Consider the following 25,440-nt stretch of genomic DNA (forward strand, 5'->3'; position numbering starts at 1 on the left):
TACACTCAACCAGGGCATGGCAGCACCAATGAAGATTGACAATCATTAACATCCGTTCAGGAATTTCCAATCAATCCAGGCACCAATGAACACAACAGGGAGGACTGTGGGGGAGGAGCTGAGACCGAGAGCCAATCAGAGATCTGGAAGATAGACAGGTTTGAGAGATGAAATTTAATGATATCATTGCTCTTGGAGTAATAGATTCTGTGCAAACTCCAAATGAGCTGGATGTGATTGAATGACAAATGAAGTCTCTAGGCGTTGGAAACACGATATTAACCTTCTCTCCACCTTTACTAAACATTTGAATGTGTCCCAGAATTTGACCTGACAAATTAAATGCTAAGTATTTATTTTTGTTGGCTTCAAAATGGACCAAATTTCAAATGTTCATTCATTAAAGGGACACGGGCATCGCAAGCTTGTCCAACATTTATTGCCTGTCCCTGGTTGCCCTTCTGAAGGTGATGGTGAACTGCCTTCTTGAACCGAAGCAGTCAATTGACTTAGCTACACCCACAGGACTGTGAGGGAGGGGGATCCAGGATTTTGACCCAGTGACACTGAAGAAACATCAATGTATTTCCAAGTCAGGATGGTGAGTGACTTGGAGGGAACTTCCTTGTCCTCATATATGGTATTGGTCGTATGTTTGGAAGGTGCAGACTCAGGACCCTTAGAGAATTACTTTCGTGCATCTTGTGGATAGTACACACAGCTGCCACTGAGTGTCAGTGGAAGGGGGAGTGAATATTTGTGGATGTGGTGCTAATCAAGTGGGCTGCTTTGTCCTGGATGGTTTTGAGCTTCTTGTTTGTTGTTGGACATGTACTCATTCAGGTAAGTAGGGAGTATTCCATCTCTTGCTGAATTTACATGACCAGTCCCATTCATATTCTGGTCAATGGTAATCCCTGGATATTGATTGTGGGGGATTGAGTCACAGTAATGTTGTTGAATGTCATGGGGTAATGGTTAGATTCTCCCTCGGAGCGTCTACACGAGTCTGGCAGAATCTGTGGAAGGATGGATAGAGTTAATGTTGAGTCCAAAGACTGAGTCAAAATGTGACTCAAATTATTAACTCTGTTTCTTTCTCCAAACAGGCTGGCAGCTCTGCTGAGATTCTTCAGCAATTTCTGCTGTGGTTCCAGATTTCCATGTTCTGCAGGATTTTGCTTTTTGTTTTATTGAAGTGGTTGAAGACCAAGGTGAGGTGGAGATATGTTCCCTTTGGTTAAATGCAGTGTTAGATAGGCCTGACAGAGTGGCTTTGATTCACATCTGGAGCCACCAATAACATCTCACTGAGACACCTCTGTGGGCACAGTTGATGTGTCTGACCAGAAACTGTATTCATGTATTTACACTCGTTCTGGTCAAAAAGGATCCAAAATGTATTGATATCCAGTGGTCACAAAGACCTTATCCAAATGGATGGACATCACATGATCACTCAATGATCACCAGAGACTTTGAAAAATGCCTTTGGGTCCTGGCTCTGGGGGTAACTATTGACTGATCCTTTATCTGAAATAATGTTGAATTTAGTATCCCCAATTTAGTAGGGAGCAGTGTTGGGGATAGATTCAAAACAAAATCAAGGTGGTGAAAAACAAACACCTACAGATGATTTTCTTCACAATGACAGAGATGAAATAGGACTGTAAATATCTTTGTGAGTTACAAGGATATTGCTATTTCGTTTCATTGCCATTCCCACCAAAATCCTAATATTCTATTTTATGGGATGTGGGTAATGGCCAGGCCAGCATTTACCCCATCCCTAGAGCCTATCATATTGCTGTAGGTGAGTCTGGAGTCCCGTGTCGGCCAGCTCAGGTAAGGACAGCAGATTTCTTTCTCTGAAGAGCATTTGTGTAGCAGGTCGGGATTCTCCCTGACAATGGACAACAGCTTCATGGTCACAGAACGTGGTGCTGGAAAAGCACAGCAGATCAGGCAGCATCCGAGGAGCAGGAGAATTGATTTTTGATGTATGAACCCTCCATCAGGATGAAAGGCTGATATCCGAAACGTTGACTTGAGGGCCGATGGGCCTATACTGTGCTGTAATGTTCTCCTACCCCCCCAGATGCTGCCTGACCTGCTGTGCTTTTCCAGCACCACACTTTCTGACTCCACTCCCCCACTTTCTCCTAACAGCTCTATGGTCCTCTTTAGACAGGATTCCAGATGTTTATTGAATACAAATTGTACCAGCTGCAATAGCTGGATTTGAAACCACCCCACCCCGCCCGGTCTGAAGCTAATGGCACTAGTTCATCGCCTTTCCTGCCTTCGACACTGGATAACTACAGTCAGCATTTCAATCCACATATACAGAATGATGAAAGAAAGGGAGATAGGTGGAAGGTACATCTAGTGATCAAGTACTGCAAAGCACCTAAATACAAAGATATCATGATGGGAAACACCTACTATTGGCTTGCCAAACTGACTGAAGAGAAAAATATTTGGATGTGGAGGAGGGTGAAGGTGAAGCATTTACCTCTCCTCATTACTTCCTTTTGTGCATTAAATTCACTCACTGTCCCCCTCCAAATTGGTTAATAGAGCACAGTTCCACACACTTCTCTCACACCACAATGTTAACCTGGCTGATGTTGAATTTTAACTGTCTATGTTGTGACAAGGTTTAGAAAGAGTTTGTTTGAAATAATGAACCTTATAGCAGAGTTGAGAATTATCTAAGCGCCGTCACCCTTGGGCATTCCTCAGTGCCTGTGTGCATGGTTAAACTTACCCAGTGAGTCGAATGCAGTGAGAGAGGGCCTAGCTCTATCACCTGTTAAGTCTACTGCAACATTCTATAGATTCACAAAGCTTTCTGCTTCCTCTCTAGATTTTGGAGAGCTGAAACCAGGAAGGGTCTGAAGTGGACAAAACAAATTCCAACCTTACAGATTAGGCCATAATATTGGCAGGACAGTATCCTCAACTCTTCTCACACAGCTTAATGAGCTACATAGGGCCTGTACTGTGCTGTATTCTTCTATGATCTATGTTCTATAGAAAAGCAAAGGCTAGAGGCTTACAAGAACATCAGCAAGTTTAATACAGGTGCAACTTCAGAGGAAAAAACCTTACTAAAATTTGCTCCAATTAGTAATGCAAGGAGTGGAAAAGCTAGTTTTTCATTAAAATATCAGCTTTTGTAGTTATTTTTTTTAATCTAACTGGTGATGGTCAGATATTTTTAGGAAAGTTATTCCCAGTGGCAATGGCCAATGCACAGAGCTGCTCCGGAAGGAGTTGGTAAAACTCCTCTTGAAGATCACAATCTGGTAGAGTGCCCATCTCCCACTGTACTGGGGAAAACATTTACTCCATTAAACCCAGGTCTGTACTTGGTCTTATACCCACACCACATTCTATTTGCTGTGGGGGTGGAACTTACATAGAGACAGGGATTAACTAGTGATCTGGATCAAGACATCCTCTGACAGCAAGTCACAGCACAGACCTGTATATAGTTTGACCCAGTAGTCAACAAACCAATCCAACAGTAAGCAGTTTATTTACAGTTGGTACATTCCATGATCAAGCCCAGGACAGTGAGCTACTTCTACAAGCTTCAGATTCTATAGATCTCATTCATAGAATAAAAAAAAGATGACTTGCTCCCTGCAGTCAGTTCAGTCACTCTCCCCCAGGGTGAGCCTGTCAAACAGGTACTCTCCCAGGCCATTCTCAGGGGCTCCCAGTCTCTTCAGGTTGGTGATGTGATCTCCCAGCTTCTTGATCATCTTCACTTGCTCATCCAAGTAGTGCCTCTCCAGGAAGTCTCACAGCTGGAAGGGAAAGAGGGGAACTGATTATGTTAAGATCAAATATACTCTTCTCCACCAAGACTGGTATTCCCCCCAATATGGAGAGTGGACAATTGAGGAAGTGGAGGCTAGTACAATTGCAACATTTAAAGGCATTTGGAGGAGTTTATGAAAGGAAGGGTTTGGAGGGATATGGGCTGGGTGCTGGCAGGTGGGACTAGATGGAATTGGGAGATCAGCATGGACAGGTTGGACCAAAGGGTTTGTTTCCATGCTGTACATCTCTAGGACTCGACAGTTAAGGGATGTCACAGATTGCTTAACAGCCTTGAGAAAGTGCTCAGATCATGATTACAACAGAAGCTTGGTCCACTCCCAGATTAGACTCACTACAGTTTAGATACAATCTCAGAGGCTGAAGGGCCAAGTGTCTTATCCATTTAACCTAAGAGCCCAGACACAAATACATCAGGAACTCACATGGGGATCCATGCAGCCAGAGGAGAGTTTGTGCAGATCCAGCAGACTCTGGTTCACATCCTTCTCCATCTGCAGAGCTCTCTGCATTGCCTCCAGACCATTGCCCCACTCATCCTGCTCTGGCTTCTGGGAGGAAGCAAAAAACATGGTGGTCACTTTCTTACAAGTGGTGTCCAATCCAGTAAAAGGTGGTCACAAGGAGGAAGGAGGGCTTAACAAGGCACAAGTATAAACTAATTGGGTTAAACAACTTCAAATCCATATTAAGTGAAGTTATTTCTAACCAAGTAGAATAGAAACAAAATTAATCCAACCTTCACATCCTGCAGGAGGACTCAGCCTCCACGTTTATTCTGGAATGCCATCAGTTTCTCAGCGTGTTCCCGTTCCTCATGGGACTGCTCCTTGAAGAACTCAGCAAAGTGACGCAGGGCAACATCATCCCGGTCAAAGTAACAGAACTGGAGGAGGAAAGAAATCAAGTGTCACTTAAAGCTCCTAAAGCAATGCGAGATCTTCAGTTAATAGACAATTTATTACAGCATACAACTTAGTTCCCTGCTAAAGCAGTTAGCTAGATTCAGCTCTTGTTATTCAGCTGAATTTCATTGAAGCTAAACATCCCATACCCAGCTAAACCTGAATTCTTGTCAGGTTATGTAGTACATCCTGCTTTCACTGAATTGAACCAAAGTGCCCTCCTCACAGTGGAGGAGATTTTCCATAACAGGGTAGATCTCTCCAGTATCTGGCCAATCATGGAGAGAGACTGTCTGACATGGTAGGGTTTACTGCCAGATACTCTTTCAAACATTACCAGTGGCTGGACTGCATCAGGGAAAGGAACAAAAAAGGTACTCCAATTGATTCCAGAATCAAGCAGTTGAGATACTGTCAAATACCATTGACCAAGTTATTATACACATTTTCCATTCCACTAATGAAAACAGTGATCATTGCTGTGAATGTAGTCTCAACATCAGAAGGTTGAGAGCTGAACATTCAAAAGGGAGGGAACAATACGAAGGAGGATCTGCCAGACTACAGCAGTGACACTAGAGGGTGACCTTCTGCCAATAAGTAGGGCCATGGTTTGATACAAAAACCCAAGTATAATTCCACAACATTCAGACACACCTCTGGAGTAGGTAGTACAAGAACCTAGGCCTCTTGGTTCCGAGGTAGGGACAGTACCACAAGAAACTCACTACATCTTAATAACCATAGAGAGCAGCTGCTTTACGAGTTGTTCACTCAAAAGATTATTCCATGTTTAAAATCACCAGAACATTGCACAACCCATTTTACCAATACAATCAACAAAAGTCCAACTCTTCAGGTGTCACTCTCAAGTCCACAAGCCTCACCATGGAGAGATAAACATAGGAGGAATAGAGCTCCAGGTTGATCTGCTTGTTAACAGCATCCTCACAATCCTTGTGGTAGTTCTGACACACTTGAGAGGCCATCCTCACTATTCCAACTCACTTTCACCAAGACAATGCTAGAACAAAACCTCTCACCCACTAGTTGTTGTATTTATCTTCCTGGGACACCCTGCACTCAACCAGGGCGTGGCAGCACCAATGAAGATTGACAATCCCTGACAGCCGCTCAGGAATTTCCAATCAATCCAGGCACCAATGAACACAACAGGGAGGACTGTGAGGGAGGAGCAGAGACCCAAAGCCAGTCAGAGATCTGGAAGATGGATCGGTTTAAGAGATGAAACTTAATGATATCATTACTTATGGAGTAATAGATTCTGTGCACACTCCAAACTAACTGGATGCTTACAGTTGGATGTGACTGAATGACAAATGAAGTCTCTGCTGATTGGAAACACGATATTAACTTTCACTCCACCTTTTTGAAACATTTGAATTTGTTCCCGCAAATTAAATGCTAAGTATTTATTTTTATTAGCTTCAAATTGGACCAAATTTCAAATGTTCATTCATTAAAGGGACACAGGCATCGCGAGCTTGTCCAACATTTATTGCCTGTCCCTGGTTGCCCTTCTGAAGGTGATGGTGAACAGCCTTCTTGAACCGAAGCAGTCAATTGACTTAGCTACACCCACAAGACTGTTAGGGAGGGAGATCCAGGATTTTGACCCAGTGACACTGAAGAAACGCCAATGTATTTCCAAGTCAGGATGGTGAGTGACTTGGAGGGAACTTCCTTGTCCTTATATATGGTATCGGTCGTGTGTTTGGAAGGTGCAGACTCAGGTCCGGGAGAGAATTACTCTCGTGCATCTCTTGGATAGTACACACAGATACCACTGATTGTCAGTGGAAGGGAGAGTGAATATTTGTGGATGTGGTGCCAATCAAGGGGCTGCTTTGTCCTGGATGGTGTTGAGCTTCTTGTATGTTGTTGGAGATGTACTCATTCAGGTAAGTAGGGAGTATTCCATCTCACTCCTGAGTTGTGTTTTGAAGGTGGGAGACAGGCTATTGGGAGTCACGAGATTAGTTACTTGCTGCAGGATCCCTAACCTCACTGAATTTATCTGAACAGTCCCGTTCATATTCTGGGCAATGGTAATCCCAGGATATTGATAGTGGGGGATTCAGTCATGGTAATGTTATTGAATGTCATGGGGTAATGGTTAGATTCTCCTTTGGTGGAGGTGACCGTTGCCTGGTACTTGTATGGCTCAAATATAAATTGTCAATTGTCAGCCTGAACCTGGATATTGTCCAAGCCTTGCTGTATATGGACATGAACCATTTCACTTTATGAGAAATTATAAGCTACTATGTAAAAGCAGTTGAGAAATAAAACCAGAACATTCTGGAGAGTCGACATGGGTCTGGCAGAATCTGTGGAAAGAAGTATAGAGTTAATGTTGAGTCCAATGACTGAGTCAAAATGTGACTTAAATTATTAACTCTGTTTCTCTCTCCAGTGAGGATGGTAGCTCTGCTGAGATTCTTCAACAGTTTCTGCTGTGGTTCCAGATTTCCATTTTCTGTGGGATTTTGATTTTTTTTTAATGGAATTGGTTCAATTTCAGGGTGAGGTGGAGATGTGATCCCTTTGATTAACCTCAGTGTTAGATAGGCCTGACAGAGTGGCTCTGATTCACATCTGGAGACACCAATAACATCTCACTGAGAAGCCTCTTGTGAAAGATGCCTGTGGGCACAGTTGATGTGTCTGACCAGAAACTGTATTCATGGATTTACGCTCGTTCTGGTCAAAAAGGATCCAAAACGTATTGATATCCAGCGGTCACAAAGACCTTATCCAAATGGATGGACATCACATGGTCACTCAAAGATCACCAGAGACTTTGAAAAATGCCTTTGGGTACTGGCTCTGGGAGTAACTATTGACTGATCCTTTATCTAAGATAACATTGAATTTGGTATCCCTAATTTATTCGGGAGCAGGGAAGGGGATAGATTCAAAACAAAATCATGGTGGTGAAAAACAAACTCCTACAGATGATTTTCTTCACAATGACAGAGATGAAATAGGACTGTAAATATCTTTGTGAGTTACAAGGACATTAATATCGCATTTCATTGCCGTTCCCATCAAATTCCTAACATACCGTTCTATGGGATGTGGGTAATGACCAGGCCAGCATTTACCCCATCCCTAGAGCCAATCATATTGCTGTAGGTGAGTCTGGAGTCCCGTGTAGGCCAGCTCAGGTAAGGACAGCAGATTTCTTTCCCTGAAGAGCATTTGTGTACCAGGTCGGGCTTCTCCCTGACAATGGACAACAGCTTCATGGTCACGGAAGGTGGTGCTGGAAAAGCACAGCAGGTCAGGCAGCATCCGAGGAGCAGGGGAATTGATGTTTGGGGTATGAGGATGAAAGGCTGATACCCGAAACGTCGACTCCAGGGCTGATGGGCCTATAGTACGCTGTAATGTTCTCCTGCTCCTCAGATGCTGCCTGACCTGCTGTGCTTTACCAGCACCACACATTTTGACTCTGATCCCCAGCATCTACATTCCTCACTTTTTCCTAACAGCTTCATGGTCTTCTTCAGTCGGGATTCTAGATTTTTACTGAATACAAATTGCACCAACTGCAATGGCTGGAAATGAACACAGCCCCCGCCCGGGTCTCATGCTGATGTCACTAGGTCATCACCTTCACTGCCTTAGACAGCGGCTAACTGCCATCAGCATCTCCATCCACGTATACAGGATGGTGAACGAAATGGAGAGAAGTGTAAGGTGGAAGGTACATCTGGCGATGAAGTACTGCAAAGCACCTAAATACAAAAGTAACATCATGGGAAACACCGACTATTGGTTTGCCAAACTGACTGAAGAGAAAACTATTTGGATATGGAGGAGGGTGAAGGTGAAGCATTTACTTCAATCCACGTTGAATTCACAATGCCCCGTCTAAACTGATTAATGGAGCACAGTTCCACAGACTCCACTCCTGCCAATATCTTAACCTGGCTGCTGTTGGGGAGTACCTGTCTAGGTTATAGAGTGGCTTAGAAAGAGCAGGAGTTTATTTCCAATAGTGAACAGTCTAGCTGTGTTCAGCATTGTCCAAGCAGCCACTCTTGCAGGTTCTCACTGTGTAGGGTTAAACTTCCCCAGTGAGTCGAATGCAGTAATTGTGGATTGGAGAGAGGGTTGAGGTCTATCACACGTTAAGACGACTGTGACATTCCACAGATTGACCAAGTTTTCAGATTACCTAAAGCGGGAAAGCTCTGAAGTAGACAAAAAAAATCCATTCTGCAGCTTAGATCATAATATTAACAGGCCAATATCCTCAACACTTCAAGCACAGCTTAATGAGCTAGAGAGATAAGCCTCCAGGGTTTGCTTCCAAGAAACCAGCAAGTTTAAGACAGTTGTGATTTCAGAGAGAACTTACTGTGAAACTTGCTCTAATTGAGGATGCAAGGAGTGGGGGAAGGTGGTTGTGGATTTGAAAAACCAAAACAGCTGAGGCTATAATCTAACCAGTGATGGTTGGATGGTGTGAGCAAATATATTGCTGGTGGCACTGGTCCTTGGACTTGTCTACTCAGGATGTAGTTTGTAAAACATTTCTTGATGATCAGAATCTGGTAGTACGAGTCTCCCCCTGTACTGGAAAAAACATGTACTCCATAAACTCAGCTCTGTACTTGGTCTTGTACCCACACCACATATTTGGTGTCAGATGAAGTAATTGGGACTGGATTTAATGACGGATCTGGATCAAGAGATCCTCTGATAGCAAGTCACAGCTTGGACCTGTATACACAGTTTGACCTACGAGACAGCAAAAACCAATCCAACAATAAGCAGTTTATTTACAGTTGGTGCATTCCATGATCAAGTCCAGGACAGTGAGCTACTTCTACAAGCTTCAGTTTCTATAGATCTCATTCACAGAATAAATAAAAAAGACGACTTGCTCCCTGCAGTCAGTTCAGTCACTCTCCCCCAGGGTGAGCCTGTCAAACAGGTACTCTCCCAGGCCATTCTCAGGGGCTCCCAGTCTCTTCAGGTTGGTGATGTGATCTCCCAGCTTCTTGATCATCTTCACTTGCTCATCCAAGTAGTGCCTCTCCAGGAAGTCACACAGCTGGAAGGCAAAGAGGAAATCTGATTATGTCAAGATCAACTTGACTTTTCTCCAAGAATAGTATTCCCCTCAATATGGAGAGAGTGGACAGTTAAGTGATGTGACAGATTGCTGAAGAACCTTGAGAAAGTACTCAGATCTGGGCTACAGCAGAAGCGTGGTCCACTCCCATACTGCACTCACCACCATTGACATTGAAATCAGAGGCTAAAGGACCAAAATGCTTTTTCCATTTAAGACAAGAGCCCTGTCATAAATACATCAGGAACTCACATGAGGGTCAGTGTGGCCAGAGGAGAGTTTGTGCAGATCCAGCAGACTCTGGTTCACATCCTTCTCCATCTGCAGAGCTCTCTGCATTGCCTCCAGACCATTACCCCACTCATCCTGCTCTGGCTTCTGGGAGGAAGGGAAAAAACATGGTGGTCACTTTCTTACAAGTGGTGTCCAATCCAGTAAAAGGTGGTCACAAGGAGGAAGGAGGGCTTAACAAGGCACAAGTGTAAACTAATTGGGTTAAGCCACTTCAAATCCATGTTAAACAAAGTTGTTTCTAACAGTAGAAAAGCTAACAAACCCAACCTTGACATCCTGCAGGAGGATTCGGCCTCCACGTTTATTCTGGAATTCCAGAAGATTCTCAGCGTGTTCCCGTTCCTCATGGGACTGCTCCTTGAAGAACTCAGCAAAGTGACGCAGGGCAACATCATCCCGGTCAAAGTAACACAACTGGAGGGGAAAAAAAAAAGTGTAAAACAAGCCATAACCACATTTAAAATCATAATATGCAATTCTGTTTCAGAAGTTAAAAAGCCAAAAAAAAGGTTAAGATTGTTGTTATTTAAAAGTTTGACAGGCAGGTAACTCTTAGACAAGAATGATGTTTAAAGATTAATTTTAAAATTGAAATTGTTCAAATATACCACCCCTTGCCCTCAGGATAATGGATTTCTTGCCACTCCATTTCTGTGGCGTGTGGAACTGACTCCAAGAGAACAGGCATCAAGGAGACAGTTTACTGTCAGAAACTGACCAATGTTTCTTTCTGTCATGGACATTGGTCCTGACTACACATTCTAGTATCCCAGAAAAAAAGTTACATTAGACCCACATTGCTATCTTCAGCTCAAGACAATAACCATTAGTGAGGACACATACAACATTGCACCAGCTATGGTCACCTAATAATAACCACTGTATAAAGTTACTGGGCAGTTAACCTTGTTGTCTGGTTGTTTAGTTATATAGGAAGTACCTGATCTAGTTCAGCATTAATCCCCACAGAAGACAGCTGCTGCACAGAGCAGGCATTGCTCAATGTTAACTTCAACCAGAAATCCTTCACTACTCAAAATGGTATCCCTCCCAGTAATAGAGTATGGCATAAAGCAATTTCATTAAACTGGAGAAACTCCAACTTCTTCAAACACAGAGACAGGGAAAACCAGCCTCACCATGGAGAGATAAACATAGGAGGAATAGAGCTCCAGGTTGATCTGCTTGTTGACAGCATCCTCACAGTCCTTGTGGTAGTTCTGACACACTTGGGAGGCCATTATCACTATTCCCACACACTATCACCTAAAATACTGTAGAACTAAACCTCACTCCCACAAGCTCTTCTATTTATCCTTCTGGGACAGCCTGCACCCAACAGGAAGTGGCAGCACCAATGATGATTGATGATCCCCAATAGCCTATCAGGAATCACCATGCATATAAGCATCAATGAACAAAGGAGGAGGGGTTTGGTGAGGGGCCATAACCCAGAGCCAATCAGAGATTTGGGAATCAATCTTGAGGTCATTGCTTATAGATTAATAGATCCTGAACAAGAAGGGCACTGCTTGTCACTGGCCACTTGGGTGTTTTTCATATCTTCCTGGTGGTGGAAATTGAATAAAGATTCGTGCACTTTGTGTCCTTCACTGTATTTTACACCTGCGCACACACACACCATGGGTGCTGGGGAATAAAAATAAGCACTACCGCATTTAGGCGGTAGTGTGGGGGTTAAAGAAATAAAAAAAACTATAAAAAGCTTCATAAAAAAAGGAAAAAGAAAATAAGCGGGGTGTCCAGCATTGCCCTAAAAAAAATAGATCCTGAACAAGCTCCTAACTTTCTATTGGTCTATGGAAGGATAAGAATGAATTTGAACAATTTGACCTAAACTGGTTCTTCTGCTTTATGGTACAGTTTCTCTGAGGTTTCACACAATGACATCTGGTTCCGTTACAGATGGGTTCAGTTCTGGATGAAGTGATGAGATGTGTTCCCTTGGATTAACTTTTGTTTTAGGTGCATCAGACAGAGTGACTGATTCACATCTGGGACCGTTGGTTATGTGACAGGCTGGTGCCTCTGGGCAGAGATACCACCAACAGACACAATCGATGCACACTAACAGAAAATGTATCTGGGTGTTGACACCTGTTCTGGTCAAAAAGTATCTGAGATGCAATGAATATTCAGTGGGGGCTTTGTCCAACTGATGGACATCACATGGCCACTCAATGGACACCCAGGTAGCCACTGGAGACTCTGATGATAGGCTGCCTTCAAGGACAGCAGGTAAGAGGCAAGTCAGATGGACTGGTGGCAAGTATTTCAAAGGGAATGGAGTATAAAATGAGGAGCATCTTGCTATAACTGCTCAAGGCTCTAGTCAGACCACAGGAGAAAGTGAGGACTGCAGATGCTGGAGATCAGAGTCGAGAGTGTGATGCTAGAAAAACACAGCAGGCCAGGCAGCATCTGAGGAGCAGATGAACAGATGTTTTGGGCAAAATCCCAAAAAGGCTTCTGAAGGGCTTATGCTCGAAACATTGATTCTCCTTCTTCTCGGATGCTGCCTGACCTGCTGTGCCTTTCCAGCACCACACTGTTGACTCGAGCCAGACCACAGTTGGAGTACAGGGAACAGGTTTGACCCCTGACCTAAAGAAGGGTTGGAGGCAGTCCAGAGTAGGTTCACTCGGCTGATCCTATGGAAGGACTCTCTCATGAAGAGCAGTTGAGTGGGTCAGAATAATGAGAAAAGACATTACCTATAACATGTGTTTCTTCGGGAGGTTGACAGGGTGGATGCAGAGAGGTTGGTTCCCCTTGTGAGAGTGACCAGCACCAGAGAGCATCATCTCAGAGTAAGACATCACCCGTTGAAGACAGATAAGGAGAAATTTCTCCCAATTCCTTCTGAATCTATGGAATTCTTTCTTGCAAAGGGCCGTTAAGGATGGGTTGAGATAGGTTTTTAAGTTTGTAATGATCACAGTTTATGGAGACAACCAAGGATATAGAGATGAGGATTATCAGATCAGCGAGAATCGCATTGGGTGGCAGACAGACCCAATGGACTGAATAAGCTCCCTCTGCTCCTATCCACTGGGACTCACTGATGGGACGGAGTGATTGTGAAAAGTGAGAATGGGGATGGGTGTGAAAACAAAGATACTGCAATGTATTTGCATTTTTACTGTTTCACAAAGGCATTGAGCAGCACAGTGACTCATTGGTTACCACTGCTGCCTCACAGCACCAGGGACCCAAGGTTCCACCCATTCAGTGGGGTAATGATACAACCAGATGGAGCAGAAGGTATACAGATTAAATCATTTGGCTACAATCAGTGAAGATTTACAAGTTGTTAGTTGTCAACTGATTGCTAACAGAAATGGTTGGAGAATATTTTGGGGGCAAGAAGGGAATATTCAGCTCCGTGATCTGGATTATTTCCTGAAATATTCAAGGAACCTTCTTTTTGGAATTCCTGGAGCAGAATTCCTTTTCCTAATATATTTACTGGAGAAGAACTGAAGGATGTTATTTGATGAGCACTGTGGTCCTATATTAATTGGCTCCCTTACAAAAGGAGACAGTAATTATAGTCCGATCTGATTGAGTGGAGCATGTTTTGGTGCTTTGAATCCAGAGACCTTACTCTGAGCGACCCATGAGGTCACACAAGTTCTCAGGAAGTCTATTCCAGTCAAGTGAGTTCACACCCAGCCCAGTCTGGAACTGTTCTCGAGTAGAGGGTCTCTTTCCTACAAGCCCTGACGAGTCAGCGACTGTTACGAGTACAAAGCAGCATTGTCTGCTATGAAGACAGCCTCATACAGAAGTTGCAGATCAGTAACATTATGACTACGTTTGTGCACCTCCAAAGGTATAGCATCTTGTCTATACCACCCAGCTCTCAATTGATCTATTCCCATTTGGGATATATGTCACCATATATATCCTATCCATGTAGTTATTGGAGTGTTCAAAATGACAGTTTTATTCCCCTCCACTACTACCTCCCAGTAGTCCATTCCAGACTCTGCATCGTCAGGCCTCTACATCTCTCCCTCGAACCTTATGCCCTGTCATTTTAGCCTCCCCTTCTGAGGGGGAAGAAAACTCCCTCCATTTCACTCCTACAGGAAACTGAGGGCAGAACACAAGCAATCCAAATGCAGAAACTGCTAACAGGGTCAACACTGGAAAAGCAATGAGCGCATTTGAACTTTGCACATCAATGCTCCAAAAGACAGATTGGACATAAAGCAAGCAGTTCTATGGAGGGCATGCCCAGTGAAATGGGAACAGCAGTGGGACTGGTCTAAGTGAGGACTTGCCAGGAAGCCAGTGTTGCCAAGCTCCCTCAAAAAACCTACATGGAATAAATCTGATCATTTGTGCTATGACTAAGTTTATGGCTAGTCCTCCTGTTTGGAGAGGAGAATATTTATAAACCTAGTGTTAGTGGTTCTCAATATGTCTCAGCCAATGGCTAACATTACACCCTCCCAAGAGAATTAACTCAAACTAGATTGAAGCCATCTGAATAGCAAGCTCTCAGGATAAACTGATCCTATTTATTGTGGTAATGGGTTTTCCACAACAGGTTACATCTCATCATACCTCTTCACAACTGACAGACATTCATCCAAACAAGTCAACATAAAAAAAAGTACAATATTGAGCAGTTTATTTACACTTGGCATATTTCACAATAGAGGGCAGGTCACTTCTTAAGACAAGTAACCTTACTCTGCACACATCTCCCATTAATACCAAACATTACACAGCTTGTTCCTTGCAGTCAGTTCAGTCACTCTCCCCCAGGGTGAGCCTGTCAAACAGGTACTCTCCCAGGCCATTCTCAGGGGCTCCCAGTCTCTTCAGGTTGGTGATGTGATCTCCCAGCTTCTTGATCATCTTCACTCGCTCATCCAAGTAGTGCCTCTCCAGGAAGTCACACAGCTGGAAGGGAAAGAGGGGAACTGATTAGGTAAAGATCAAATGCACCTTCCCACCCCCCCCCCCCGAGAAGAAAAATATTCCCATTAACAGGAGTGTGGACAGTTAAGTGATGTCCCAAACTGCTGAAGGGCCTCTAAAGAGTTCAGATCTTGGCAAGACCAGAAGCTTGGTCCACTCCCATACAACACCCTCCATGAGAAGGAGAGAGTGAGAGCAGGAATGGGATGGATTTTGATTTGTCATTCCATTTATTTAAGTGAGAAGCAAAATGTGAAAAATATCAAGAACTCACATGAGGGTCAGTGCGGCAAGAGGAGAGTTTGTGCAGATCCAGCAGACTCTGGTTCACATCCTTCTCCATCTGCAGAGCTCTCTGCATTGACTCCAGACCATTGCCCCACTCATCCTGCTCTGGCTTCTGGAGGAGAGAGAAAAGTAGGGGCTTCACATTCTTCACTAAATTTAGAGAACTGTGGTATCGGAGTCACCATAAAAACCATAGATGCTGATATGGAGCATTTTAATTCTCAGAATCACTGTCCATTTACAACAAACACCAAACCCAACCTTGACATCCTGCAGGAGGACACGGCCTCCACGTTTATTCTGGAATTCCATCAGTTTCTCAGCGTGTTCCTGTTCCTCATGGGACTGCTCCTTGAAGAACTCAGCAAAGTGACGCAGGGCAACATCATCCCGGTCAAAGTAAGAGGACTGGGGGAAGGAAAGAAAAATAAAGTATCATCTCAAGCTCTAAAAGCAATTCAAGATTTTCAATTGAAATAGTTTTCAGAAAAAAAAAAAAGAGTCAGGCAATTTGTAACAGCCCTCTAGTTCTGGACTCCGACCCCAGGGAAAAGACTTTGCCTGTTTATCCTGTCCATGCCCCTCAATTTTGTAAACCTGAGGTCACCCCTCAGCCTCTGACACTCCAGGGAAAACAGCCCCAGCCTATTCAGCCTCTCCCTTTGCTCAAATCCTCCAACCCTGGCAACATCCTTGTAAATCTTTTCTGAACCCTTTCAAGTTTCACATCATCTTTCCCGATAGGAAGGAGACCAGAATTGCACACAATATTCCAACAAGTGGCCTAACCCATGTCCTGTACAGCCACAACATGACCTTCCAACTCCTGTACTCTGACCAATAAATGAAAGCATCCCAAATGCCTTCCTCACTATCCTAGTTACCTGCAACTCCACTTAAGGAGCTATGAACCTGCACTCCAAGGTCTCTGTTCAGCAACACTCCCCAGGACCTTACCATTAAAGTGTATAAGTCCTGCTGAGATTTGCTTTCCCAAAATGCAGCACCACATTGATCTGAATTAAACTCCATCTGCCACTTCTCAGCCCATTTGGTCCAGGTCCTGTTGTAATCTGAGGTAACCCTCTTCACTGTCTACTACACCTCCAATTTTGGAGTCATCTGCAAACTTACTAACCATACCTCTTATACTCACATCCAAATCATTTATACAAATGAAAAATAGTGGACCCAGCACCAATCCTTGTGGCATTCCACTGGTCACAGGCCTCCAGTTTGAAAAACAACCCTCCACCACCCTCTGTCTTCTACCTGTGAGCCAGTTCAGTATCCAAATGGCTACTTGTCCCTGCACTCCATGAGATCTAAGCTAGATTCATCTCTGGTTCTTCAGCTGAGCTTCATTGAAGCTAAACATTAGGTTTCATGCCAAGAATTTAGGTTGAGCTTGTGTCTGAGTATGTAGTACATCCTGCTTTCAATGGATTGAACTAAAGTGCCCTACGCTCCAGAAAGGAGATTTTCCATAACAGGGTAGATCTCTCCAGTATCTGGCCCATCATGGAGAGAGACTGTCTGACATGGTAGGGTTTACTGCCAGATACTCTTTCAAACATTACCAGTGACTGGACTGCATCAGGGAAAGAAACAAAGGTCCTCCAATTGACTCCAGAATAAGCAGTTGAGATACTGTCAAATACCATTGAGCAAGTTATTATACACATTTTCCATTCCACTAATGAAAGCAGTGATCATTGCTGTGAAGGAAGTCTCAACATCAGAAGGTTGAGAGCTTAACATTCAAAAGGGAGGGAACAATACTAAGGAGGATCTGCCAGACTACAGCAATAAATAGGGCCATGGTTTGATACAAATAAAAACCCAAGTATAATTCAGCAACATTCAGATACACCTCTGGAGTAGGTAGTACTAGAACCTAGGCCTCTTGGTTCAGAGGTAGGGACACTACCACTGTACCACAAAAAACCCACACTACACCTTAAATAACTGTAGAGAGCAGCTGCTGTAGGAGCTGTTCACTCAAAGGTTATTTTATGTTTAAAACAACCAGAACATTGCACAATCCATTTTACCAATACATTAAAATCAACAAAAGTCCAACTCTTCAGGTGTCAGTCTCAAGTCCACAAGCCTCACCATGGAGAGGTAAACATAGGAGGAATAGAGCTCCAGGTTGATCTGCTTGTTAACAGCATCCTCACAGTCCTGGTGGTAGTTCTGACACACTTGGGAGGCCATCTTCACTATCCCTACTCACTATCACTAAAACTAATTTTCCTCCCCCCTCCCCAACTTGTTGTATTTATCCTCCTGGGACACCCTGCACTCAACCAGGGCGTGGCAGCACCAATGAAGATTGACAATCCCAGACAGCCACTCAGGAATTTCCAATCAATCCAGGCACCAATGAACACAACAGGGTGGACTGTGAGGGAGGAGCTGAGACCCAGAACCAATCAGAGATCTGGAAGATAGACAGGTTTGAGAGATGAAATTTAATGATATCATTGCTCTTGGAGTAATACATTCTGTGCAAACTCCAAATGAGCTGGATGTAATTGAATGACAAATGAAGTCTCTTGTCGTTGGAAACACGATATTAACCTTCTCTTCACCTTTACTAAACATTTGAATGTGTCCCAGAATTTTACCTGACAAATTAAATGCTAAGTATTTATTTTTGTTGGCTTCAAAATGGACCAAATTTCAAATGTTCATTCATTAATGGGACACGGGCATCGCGAGCTTGTCCAACATTTATTGCCTGTCCCTGGGTGCCCTTCTGAAGGTGATGGTGAACTGCCTTCTTGAACCGAAGCAGTCAATTGACTTAGCTACACCCACAGGACTGTTAGGGAGTGGGCTACAGGTTTCTGACCCAGTGACACTGAAGAAACGTCAATGTATTTCCAAGTCAGGATGGTGAGTGACTTGGAGGGAACTTCCTTGTACTTACATATGGTATCGGTCGTGTGTTTGGAAAGGGCAGACTCAGGACCCTGAGAGAATTACTCTCGTACATCTCGTGGATAGTACACACAGCTGCCACTGAGTGTCAGTGGAAGGGAGAGTGAATATTTGTGGATGTGGTGCCAATCAAGGGGCTGCTTTGTCCTGGATGGTGTTGAGCTTCTTGTATATTGTTGGAGATGTACTCATTCAGGTAAGTAGGGAGTATTCCATCTCACTCCTGAGTTGTGTTTTGAAGGTGGGAGACAGGCTATTGGGAGTCACGAGATTAGTTACTTGCTGCAGGATCCCTAACCTCACTGAATTTATCTGAACAGTCCCGTTCATATTCTGGGCAATGGTAATCCCAGGATATTGATAGTGGGGGATTCAGTCATGGTAATGTTATTGAATGTCATGGGGTAATGGTTAGATTCTCCCTTGGTGGAGGTGACCGTTGCCTGGTACTTGTGTGGCTCAAATATAAATTGTCAATTGTCAGCCTGAACCTGGATATTGTCCAAGCCTTGCTTTATACGGACATGGACCACTTCACTTTATGAGAAATTATAAGCTACTATGTAAAAGCAGTTGAGAAATAAAATCAGAACATGCTGGAGAGTCTACATGGGCCTGGCAGAATCTGTGGAAAGAAGGATAGAGTTAATGTTGAGACCATAGACTGTATCAAAATGTGACTTAAATTATTAACTCTGTTTCTCTCTCCAAAGAGGCTGGCAGGTCTTCTGAGATGGAGAATAATCTCAGTGTTAGATAGGCCTGACAGAGTGGCTTTGATTCACATCTGGAGACACCAATAACATCTCACTGAGAAGCCTCTTGTGAAAGATGCCCGTGGGCACAGTTGATGAGTCTGACCAGAAACTGTATTCATGGATTTATGCTCATTCTGGTCAAAAAGGATCCAAAACGTATTGATATCCAGCGGTCACAAAGACCTTATCCAAATGGATGGACATCACATGGTCACTCAATGATCACCAGAGACTTTGAAAAATGCCTTTGGGTACTGGCTCTGGGGTAACTTTTGACTGATCCTTTATCTAAAATTACATTGAATTTAGTATTGCTAATTTCGTAGGGAGCAGGGATGGGGATAGATTCAAAACAAAATCAAGGTGGTGAAAAACAAACTCCTACAGATGATTTTCTTCACAACGACAGAGATGAAATAGGACTGTAAATATATTTGTGAGTTACAAGGACATTAATATCGCATTGCATTGGCGTTCCCACCAAATTCCTAACATACTGTTCTATGGGATGTGGGGAATGGCCAGGCCAGCATTGACCCCACCCCTAGAGCCAATCATATTGCTGTAGGTGAGTCTGGAGTCACGTGTCGGCAAGCTTAGGTAAGGACAGCAGATTTCTTTCCCTGAAGAGCATTTGTGTACCAGGTCGGGCTTCTCCCTGACAATGGACAACAGCTTCATGGTCACAGAACGTGGTGATAGAAAAGCACAGCAGGTCAGGCAGCATCCAAGGAGAAGGGGAATTGATGTTTGGGGTATGAGCCCATCATCAGGATGAAAGGCTGATACCCGAAACGTCGACTCCAGGGCTGATGGGCCTATACTGCGCTGTAATGTTCTCCTGCTCCTCAGATGCTGATGACCTGCTGTGCTTTTCCAGCACCACATGTTTTGACTCTGATCCCCAGCATCTGCATTCCTCACTTTCTCCTAACAGCTTCATGGTCTTCTTCAGGCGGGATTCCAGATTTTTACTGAATACAAACTGCACCAGCTGCAATAGCTGGAATTGAACACAGGCCCCACCCGGGTCTCATGCTGATGTCACTAGGTCATCACCTTCACTGCCTTAGACAGCGGCTAACTGCCGTCAGCATCTCCATCCACGTATACAGGATGGTGAAAGAAATGGGGATAAGTGTAAGGTGGAAGGTACATCTGGTGATGAAGTACTGCAAAGCACCTAAATACAAAAGTAACATCATGGGAAACACCTACTATTGGTTTGCCAAACTGACTGAAGAGAAAACTATTTGGATATGGAGGAGGGTGAAGGTGAAGCATTTACTTCAGTCCAAGTTGAATTCACAATGCCCCGTCTAAACTGATTAATGGAGCACAGTTCCACAGACTCCACTCCTGCCAATATCTTAACCTGGCTGCTGTTGGGGGAGTACCTGTCTAGGTTATAGAGAGGCTTAGAAAGAGCAGGAGTTTATTTCAAATAGTGAACATTCTGGCTGTGTTCAGCATTGTCCAAGCAGCCACTCTTGCAGGTTCTCACTGTGTGGGATTAAACTTCCCCATTGAGTCTAATGCAGTAATTGAGAATTGGAGAGAGAGGGCCTAGCTATCAGATGTCAAGACTACTGTGATATTCCACACATTCACCAAGTTTTCAAATTAACTAAACCTGGAAAACTCTGAAGTAGACAAAAAAAAATCCATTCTGCAGCTTAGATCATAATATACACAAGCCAATATCCTCAACACTTCAAGCACAGTGTAATGAGCGAGAGAGATAAACTTGCTGGTTTTCTTGGAAGCTTAAGACAGTTGTGATTTCAGAGAGAACTTACTGTGAAACGTGCTCTAATTGAGGATGTGAGGAGTGGGGGAAGGTGGTTGTGGATTTGAAAAACCGAAACACCTGAGGTTGTAATCTCACTAGCGATGGTTGGATAGTGTTAGCAAATATATTGCTGGTGGCACTGGTCCTTGTACTTATCTACTCAGGAAGAAGTTTGTAAAACATCTCTTGATGATCAGAATTTGATAGTACGAGTCTCCCACTATACAGGAATAAACACGTACTCGAGAAAACATGTACTCCATACACTCAGCTCTGTAGTTGGTCTTATACCCACACCACATATTTGGTGTCAGATGAAGTAATTTGGACTGGATTTAATTACTGATCTGGATCAACAGATCCTCTGATAGCAAGTCACAGCTTAGACCTGTATACACAGTTTGACCAACGAGTCAGCAAAAACCAATCCAACAATGAGCAGTTTATTTACAGTTGGTACATTCCATAATCAAGCCCAGGACAGTGAGCTACTTCTACAGCCTCAGATTCTATAGATCTTCTCCATAGAATAAAATGAAGACTTGCTCCCTGCAGTCAGTTCAGTCACTCTCCCCCAGGGTGAGCCTGTCAAACAGGTACTCTCCCAGGCCATTCTCAGGGGCTTCCAGTCTCTTCAGGTTAGTGATGTGATCTCCCAGCTTCTTGATCATCTTCACTTGCTCATCCAAGTAGTGCCTCTCCAGGAAGTCACACAGCTGGAAGGGAAAGAGAAAATCTGATTATGGTCAAGATCAACTTGACTTTTCTCCAAGAATGATATTCCCCTCAATATGGAGAGTGGATAGTTAAGGGATATGACAGATTGCTGAAGAGCCTTGAGAAAGTGCTCAGATCTGGGCTACACCAGAAGCGTGGTCTACTCCCATACTGCACTCACCACCATTTACATAGAAATCAGAGGCGAAAGGACCAAAATGTCTTATCCATTTAAGACAAGAATCCTGACAAATACATCAGGAACTCACATGAGGGTCCGTGTGGCCAGAGGAGAGTTTGTGCAGATCCAGCAGACTCTGGTTCACATCCTTCTCCATCTGCAGAGCTCTCTGCATTGCCTCCAGACCATTGCCCCACTCATCCTGCTCTGGCTTCTGGAGGAAGCGAAAAAACATGGTGGTCACTTTCTTACAAGTGGTGTCCAATCCAGTAAAAGGTGGTCACAAGAAGGAAGAGGTCTTAACAAGGCACAAGTATAAACTAATTGGGTTAAGCCACTTCAAATCCATATTAAACAAAGTTGTTTCTAACAGAATAGAAAAGCTAATAAACCCAACCTTGACATCCTGCAGGAGGACCCTGCCTCCACGTTTATTCTGGAATTCCATCAGTTTCTCAGCGTGTTCCCGTTCCTCATGGGACTGCTCCTTGAAGAACTCAGCAAAGTGACGCAGGGCAACATCATCCCGGTCAAAGTAACAGAACTGGAGGGAAAAAAAGTGTAAAACAAGTCCTATCACATTTAAAACCATAATATGCAATTCTGTTTCAGAAGTTAAAAAGCCAAAAAAGGTTAAGATTGTTGTTATGTAAAAGCTTGATGGGCAGGTAACTCAGACAAGCAAAATGTTTAACGACTAATTTTAAAATTGAAATTGTTCAAATATACCACCCCTTGCCCTCAGGATAAGGGATTTCTTGCCACTCCATTTCTGATGACAGTGGAACTGACTCCAAGAGAACAGGCATCAAGGAGACAGTTTACTGTCAGAAACTGACCAATGTTTCTTTCTGTAGTGGACATAGTTCCTGACTACACATTCTAGTATCTAAGAAAAAAAGTTACATTAGACCCACATTGCTATCTTCAGCTCAAGACAATAACCATTAGTGAGGACACCTACAACATTGCACCAGCTATGGTCACCTAATAATAACCACTGTATAAAGTTACTGGCCAGTTAACCTTGTTGTGTGGTTGTTTAGTTACATAGGAAGTAGCTGATCTAGTCCAGCATTAAACCCCCACAGAAGACAGCTGCTGCACAGAGCAGGCATTGCTCAATGTTAACTTCAACAAGAAATCCTTCACTACTCAAAATGGTATCCCTCCCAGTAATAGAGTATGGCATAAAGCAATTTCATTAAACTGGAGAAACTCCAACTTCTTCAAACACAGAGACAGGGAGAACCAGCCTCACCACAGAGAGGTAAACATAGGAGGAATAGAGCTCCAAGTTGATCTGCTTGTTGACAGCATCCTCACAGTCCTTGTGGTAGTTCTGACACACTTGGGAGGCCATCATCACTAATACCACACACTATCACCAAGACAACTGTAGAACTAAACCTCACTCCCACAAGCTCTTCTATTTATCCTTCTGGGACAGCCTGCACCCAACAGGAAGTGGCAGCACCAATGATGATTGATGTTCCCTAATAGCCTATCAGGAATCACCATGCATATAAGCATCAATGAACAAAGGAGGAGGGGTTTGATGAGGGGCCATAACCCAGAGCCAATCAGAGATTTGGGAATCAATCTTGTGCTCATTGCTTATAAATTAATAGATCCTGAACAAGCTCCTAACTTTCTGTTTGTCTATGGATGGATAAGAATGAATTTGAACAATCTGACCTAAACTGGGTCTTCTGCTTTATGGTCCAGTTTCTCTGAGGTTTCACACAATGACATCTGGTTCCGTTACAGATGGGATCAGTTCTGGATGAAGTGATGAGATGTGTTCCCTTGGATTAACTTTCGTTTTCGGTGCACAAGACAGAGTGACTGATTCACATCTGGGACCGTTGGTTATGTGACAGGCTGGTGCCTTTGGGCAGAGATACCACCAACAGACACAATCGATGCACACGAACAGAAAATGTATCTGGGTGTTGACACCTGTTCTGGTCAAAAAGGATCTGAGATGCAATGAATATTCAGTGGGGGCTTTGTCCAACTGATGGACATCACGTGGCCACTCAATGGACACCCAGGTAGCCACTGGAGACTCTGATGATTGGCTGCCTTCAAGGACAGCAGGTAAGAGGCAAGTCAGATGGACTGGTGGCAAGTTATTCAAAGGGAATGGAGTATAAAATGAGGAGCATCTTGCTATAAGTGCACAAGGTTCTAGTCAGACCACAGGAGAAAGTGAGGACTGCAGATACTGGAGATCAGAGTCGATAGTGTGGTGCTAGAAAAACACAGCAGGCCAGGCAGAATCTGAGGAGCAGATGAATAGATGTTTTGGGCAAAATCCCAAAAATGCTTCTGAAGGGCTTGATGAAGCCTGATTGAAGGGCTTATGCTCGAAACGTCGATTCTCCTCCTCTGATGCTGCCTGACCTGCTTTGCTTTTCCAGCACCACACTGTTGACTCGAGCCAGACCACAGTTGGAGTACTGGGAACAGGTTTGACCCCTGATCTAAAGAAGGGTTGGAGGCAGTCCAGAGAAGGTTCACTAGGCTGATCCTATGGAAGGACTCTCTCATGAAGAGCAGTTGAGTGGGTCAGAATAATGAGAAAAGACATTACCTGTAACATGTGTTACTTTGGGAGGTTGACAGGGTGGATGCAGAGAGGTTGGTTCCCCTTGTGAGAGTGACCAGCACCAGAGAGCATCATCTCAGAGTAAGACATCACCCGTTGAAGACAGATAAGGAGAAATTTCTCCCAATTCCTTCTGAATCTATGGAATTCTTTCTTGCAGAGGGCTGTTAAGGATGGGTTGAGATAGGTTTTTAAGTTTGTAATGATCACAGTTTATGGAGACAACCAAGGATATGGAGATGAAGATTATCTTTTTTTTATTTCAAAATATACTTTATTCATGTAAATAAATCTTTGGTACTTGTACAATTTTCCATGTCGTTCATAGTTATATACATTGCATGTCTTAACATTACAAAGAACAAATTGAATTAATCGAATTCACAGTTATCATATTAACAGTTACCTTTATTAACTATCCAGTCTCTTGGTATTTGGCTGTGGCTTCAGCGGAACCCTCCTACTGAGTGGGTGCCCTGCAAATGAAACTTCTTTAACCCCCAGTTTATGGGGTTACCATTGTCCATATGACTGTCCTGTCTCTGGGGTAGCTTGTCTACATCCCCAAGGTAAGCACGAACTGCTGGACCTTCGCTGGGCTGAGGTAGGTATTCAGCTCCTCACTGGGGTCATTTGCCCGCTCTGGTGTCATTGAGCCAGGGCAAGGGTCCTCACTGTCCAGTTCTGTGTCTGACAATGGGACTGTCAGAGGATCACAGCTCTCGGTTGCCTGTAGTTGTGGGCCAGTGGGTACCTCCTGGTTCTCACTGGGTGGAGGGTGGACTTCGGGGGGTCCGTTGTTTCCTGGTTGGGAGGAAATGCCCTCCTCTTTACCGACGGCGCTCTGTCTCTTCTTCTGGTGGTGATGGCCTTCTTTGCGTCCATCTTCCCCCACGAAGAACTGGCCGTCCCTCCCTCGTGCAGCTGTCTTTTCCCCTTTTGCTGGGAGGCTTTGGGAGCCTGGCAAGATTTCCTCTTCCTGTTTTTAACAGGTATCCACTCCTCTGCCTGCTTGATTACCTCC

General features: G+C 43.9%; 3 protein-coding genes and 1 pseudogene across 3 annotated transcripts; all 4 read right to left on the reverse strand.

Moving 5' to 3' along the window:
- Positions 1-3,656: 3,656 nt before the first annotated feature.
- LOC140489084 (ferritin heavy chain A-like) lies at positions 3,657-5,746 on the reverse strand (annotated as a pseudogene).
- A 3,938-nt stretch (positions 5,747-9,684) lies between these two features.
- LOC140488978 (ferritin heavy chain A-like) lies at positions 9,685-11,402 on the reverse strand. The gene is made up of 4 exons (XM_072588207.1): positions 11,301-11,402; positions 10,429-10,575; positions 10,120-10,245; positions 9,685-9,846 (listed from the first exon to the last, which is right to left on the reverse strand). Exons 1-4 carry the CDS (start codon positions 11,400-11,402, stop codon positions 9,691-9,693), a joined length of 531 nt encoding a protein of 176 aa, XP_072444308.1. The 3' UTR covers positions 9,685-9,690.
- Positions 11,403-14,940: 3,538 nt separating this feature from the next.
- Positions 14,941-17,625, reverse strand: LOC140489085 (ferritin heavy chain A-like). The gene is made up of 4 exons (XM_072588325.1): positions 17,524-17,625; positions 15,667-15,813; positions 15,392-15,517; positions 14,941-15,099 (listed from the first exon to the last, which is right to left on the reverse strand). Exons 1-4 carry the CDS (start codon positions 17,623-17,625, stop codon positions 14,944-14,946), a joined length of 531 nt encoding a protein of 176 aa, XP_072444426.1. The 3' UTR covers positions 14,941-14,943.
- Positions 17,626-21,464: 3,839 nt separating this feature from the next.
- Positions 21,465-23,168, reverse strand: LOC140489086 (ferritin heavy chain A-like). Its single transcript, XM_072588326.1, has 4 exons — positions 23,064-23,168; positions 22,200-22,346; positions 21,891-22,016; positions 21,465-21,620 (listed from the first exon to the last, which is right to left on the reverse strand). Exons 1-4 carry the CDS (start codon positions 23,166-23,168, stop codon positions 21,465-21,467), a joined length of 534 nt encoding a protein of 177 aa, XP_072444427.1.
- Between the last annotated feature and the right edge of the window lie 2,272 nt (positions 23,169-25,440).

The sequence above is a fragment of the Chiloscyllium punctatum genome, chromosome 18 (genome assembly GCF_047496795.1).
Source record: "Chiloscyllium punctatum isolate Juve2018m chromosome 18, sChiPun1.3, whole genome shotgun sequence".
Classification (NCBI taxonomy): Eukaryota; Metazoa; Chordata; class Chondrichthyes; order Orectolobiformes; family Hemiscylliidae; genus Chiloscyllium; species Chiloscyllium punctatum.

What these genes read in the sequence shown, in the direction of transcription:
- LOC140488978 (XM_072588207.1), bottom strand. Translation starts at nt 11,402, where the DNA reads ATGGCCTCCCAAGTGTGTCAGAACTACCACAAGGACTGTGAGGATGCT. An exon ending in TCCTCCTGCAGGATGTCAAG is followed by an intron (nt 10,246 to 10,428) that starts GTTGGGTTTGTT and finishes CCTTCCTCCCAG; the next exon opens with AAGCCAGAGCAGGATGAGTG. An exon ending in CTGGCCACACTGACCCTCAT is followed by an intron (nt 9,847 to 10,119) that starts GTGAGTTCCTGA and finishes TTTGCCTTCCAG; the next exon opens with CTGTGTGACTTCCTGGAGAG.
- LOC140489085 (XM_072588325.1), bottom strand. Translation starts at nt 17,625, where the DNA reads ATGGCCTCCCAAGTGTGTCAGAACTACCACCAGGACTGTGAGGATGCT. An exon ending in CCTATGTTTACCTCTCCATG is followed by an intron (nt 15,814 to 17,523) that starts GTGAGGCTTGTG and finishes TCCTTCCCCCAG; the next exon opens with TCCTCTTACTTTGACCGGGA. An exon ending in TCCTCCTGCAGGATGTCAAG is followed by an intron (nt 15,518 to 15,666) that starts GTTGGGTTTGGT and finishes TCTCTCCTCCAG; the next exon opens with AAGCCAGAGCAGGATGAGTG.
- LOC140489086 (XM_072588326.1), bottom strand. Translation starts at nt 23,168, where the DNA reads ATGATGGCCTCCCAAGTGTGTCAGAACTACCACAAGGACTGTGAGGAT. An exon ending in CCTATGTTTACCTCTCTGTG is followed by an intron (nt 22,347 to 23,063) that starts GTGAGGCTGGTT and finishes TTTTCCCTCCAG; the next exon opens with TTCTGTTACTTTGACCGGGA. An exon ending in CTGGCCACACGGACCCTCAT is followed by an intron (nt 21,621 to 21,890) that starts GTGAGTTCCTGA and finishes TTTCCCTTCCAG; the next exon opens with CTGTGTGACTTCCTGGAGAG.